This window comes from Penaeus monodon, chromosome 4, assembly GCF_015228065.2.
Source record: "Penaeus monodon isolate SGIC_2016 chromosome 4, NSTDA_Pmon_1, whole genome shotgun sequence".
Taxonomy (NCBI): domain Eukaryota; kingdom Metazoa; phylum Arthropoda; class Malacostraca; order Decapoda; family Penaeidae; genus Penaeus; species Penaeus monodon.
The window spans coordinates 43,412,835-43,415,334 of record NC_051389.1 but is presented as its reverse complement, the minus strand read 5'-3'; the positions used below and the strand labels follow the sequence as shown (position 1 = coordinate 43,415,334).

General features: G+C 46.0%; 1 protein-coding gene across 1 annotated transcript in view; it reads right to left on the bottom strand.

The window, feature by feature from the left end:
- The window catches only part of LOC119572565, a 10,878-nt gene that overhangs the window by 351 nt on the left and 8,027 nt on the right, over positions 1 to 2,500 (bottom strand). Inside the window, 2 exon segments of the mRNA XM_037919670.1 lie at positions 1 to 2,315; positions 2,317 to 2,500. The exon segment at positions 1 to 2,315 is cut by the window's left edge and continues 351 nt beyond it; the exon segment at positions 2,317 to 2,500 is cut by the window's right edge and continues 886 nt beyond it. Coding sequence (XP_037775598.1) covers positions 790 to 2,315; positions 2,317 to 2,500 — 1,710 coding nt within the window. The 3' untranslated portion in view covers positions 1 to 789.

The following is a 2,500-nucleotide window of genomic DNA, read 5'->3' as shown; positions in this document are numbered from 1 at the left end:
ATATCTAAAATTCCCTTCCTTGATTATGTACATATGTACAAACGCACTGTACATCTATATGAAGTTTTATATACTGTACAGTTAGATTTTTTCCCTAAAAGAATCCCATTCTGACGATTTGATCTGTATGACGCAAGACCTTGGCAGTACTGCTTTTAAGTTGCTGCCTGACTGTCTGTTTGCCTGTGCTTACCGTTTACTGTGTATACTCGCGTACATAGAGTTCCGTCTGCTATTTACTCTTTTGGCATTTATAGTTTGGAATATACAACAGAATGTCCTAGTTTATAATAGTCAACATGAACAGAAACACATATACGAACAAACATTCACACATCTACTCTGTATTTCTGCAACTTCTCTCATATTTCTCTTTTAGCTCGGTTTGCCAAATCTGCAAAACTTAAACAGTTGATTACAGGCATTGACCTGACAAACATGGCATTTTGCTTAATTTCATAGCTTCAGTCCTTACTTTTCATATTGAATTTAAAGTAATGCAGACACTTATGTGTATGGCTCCGCATTATTCATAAAAAGTATTTTTCGACCTGTAATATTTCTTTCTAAATTCTGTATCACTAGCGTGTTAATTTGGGAAATATAGCTGTATGTATTTAACACTTTGCAGACAATTTTTTTTCTTCAGATTGTAATGACTGTATTTTCTAATGCACTTCGAGTATAACAGTAATGATTCGAGCACTTGCTCAACAAACGAGGCAGCATAGCAGTTTATACAGTGGTCTCGTAGTCAATACAGACGATATCGTCAGAATGGGCGCGTTGTCACCAGCTGTCTTTCTCCGGGGGTATGAGGAGGTCCTGGGTGTTGCTCTTCAGGCCGTGTCCATTGTTGACTGCTGCCGTCGCTGCAGCCACCACTGACTTCTGCATGTGTGTCTGTATGCGATGAACAATCACTGCAATAAAGAGTGATACTAGAGATAGCAACAAGACACTAGCTGCTGCCAAGTATACCCAAGGGAGTGCGGCTAAGAGACCGCATGCGGCAGCCCCCTCGTCCAGTCCGGAGGGACAGTGCGGCGTTCCGTCACACCATAATTCCTTTGGCAGACAAGCACTAATGTCTGGACAGCGATGGGGGCAAGGGTCTTCCTTGGCGGTTGGGACGCTGGGTTTTCTCAAAGGCCTCCAGATTCCAACCCAGGAAATTAAGAAGCGGCCGGAATAATTTCCAATATATTCCACAAATAAGTCTCGAGATTCTGGACGTTTAACAGGCTCTATGAAATCGTACTCTTCCGTAGTGGTTGGCGGTAAACTGCTCGTGGAAATGCTCTCGTTCTGCCACGTGAATTCGTCTTCGTCCTCGTATTGGAATCGAAATTCGTAGTCTTCCCACCCACTGCTAAAGATGTGCGTGAAAACATCGCGACGCTCGGGGCAGATAGAGGCAAGAGGTGTGACCCCTCCTGCTGCAAATACGTTGATCCTCGAAGCCACTTCACAGTTAGTGTCTGTGGCAGTAAAGCCTCGCACTCTCAGGAAAAGAAAAGACGAGTCGGTAGCGCTAATCAGACGTGGAAGCCCCGCACAGAGGTCTCCCCGCCCAGCACCAACTGTAAAATTCCCATAACGACCGTTCAGGTGGCGAACAGTCTCATTGCAGCCCTCAATGACCTCCAGCGGCGCATCAAGCACGTTATATTCACCTTCAAAAAAATAATCGTTGTAATCCTCATTTGGAGTCATGTTTGAGATACTGAATGTGAGCCGAACGCGGTTTGTATACGAAATGATGTTATATGACTGACCGTTGGATACATTGCAAAGGCACGCCCTTTCTACAGGCACGAAAGACCAAGGTTCCTCTGTAATTCTTATGGCTGGCTCGCCCGGTTGACCTCCATGAGAACATTCATGACGTCGAGAGGCATGTCGATACACAGTGGTGCAGTTCGAGCCCATTTTTGACCTTAAGATGCGCAGCGAAATTCGTTGGTGTGATGGGACATGGAAAGTGTACTCGCACAAGAGTCTTTTAGCTCCACCTCGACCAAACATAAACACATCTCTGGGAGAGGCAAAGAGACGGTCAGGTCGTACTCTAAAGGTGCGGTCACACAGGCCTCCCCAAGGCGTAGGTTCCCCCCACTGCCGTGTATCTACAAACTCGTATCTTGCCAGAAATTCGACATGCGAAGGAGCAGTACCGGCAGCGTATCTTAGAAGCAGCGTCATGGCTGGCTGGGTCGACACATAACTATCCTGAGGTGAACAGGAAGCCGAGTGCGGGCTGGGGGCGTGGACACCACTGCATACACGTGGAATTTTGTCTGGTTTACAGAACTTTCCCAAGTAACGTTGTGGAATTTTCCTCGCCTGTTCCGGTGGTAAGTCCATCATGGATTTGCAATGTGTTTGGGCATTTGGCTGGGCGAGGCATCTCCGGGTGCAGAACATGACGGTAGTGCAGGAAGTATAACCATACAATTTCAGAACTACCCGCTTTAAGCTGCCAAGTACAGGTAGTGTT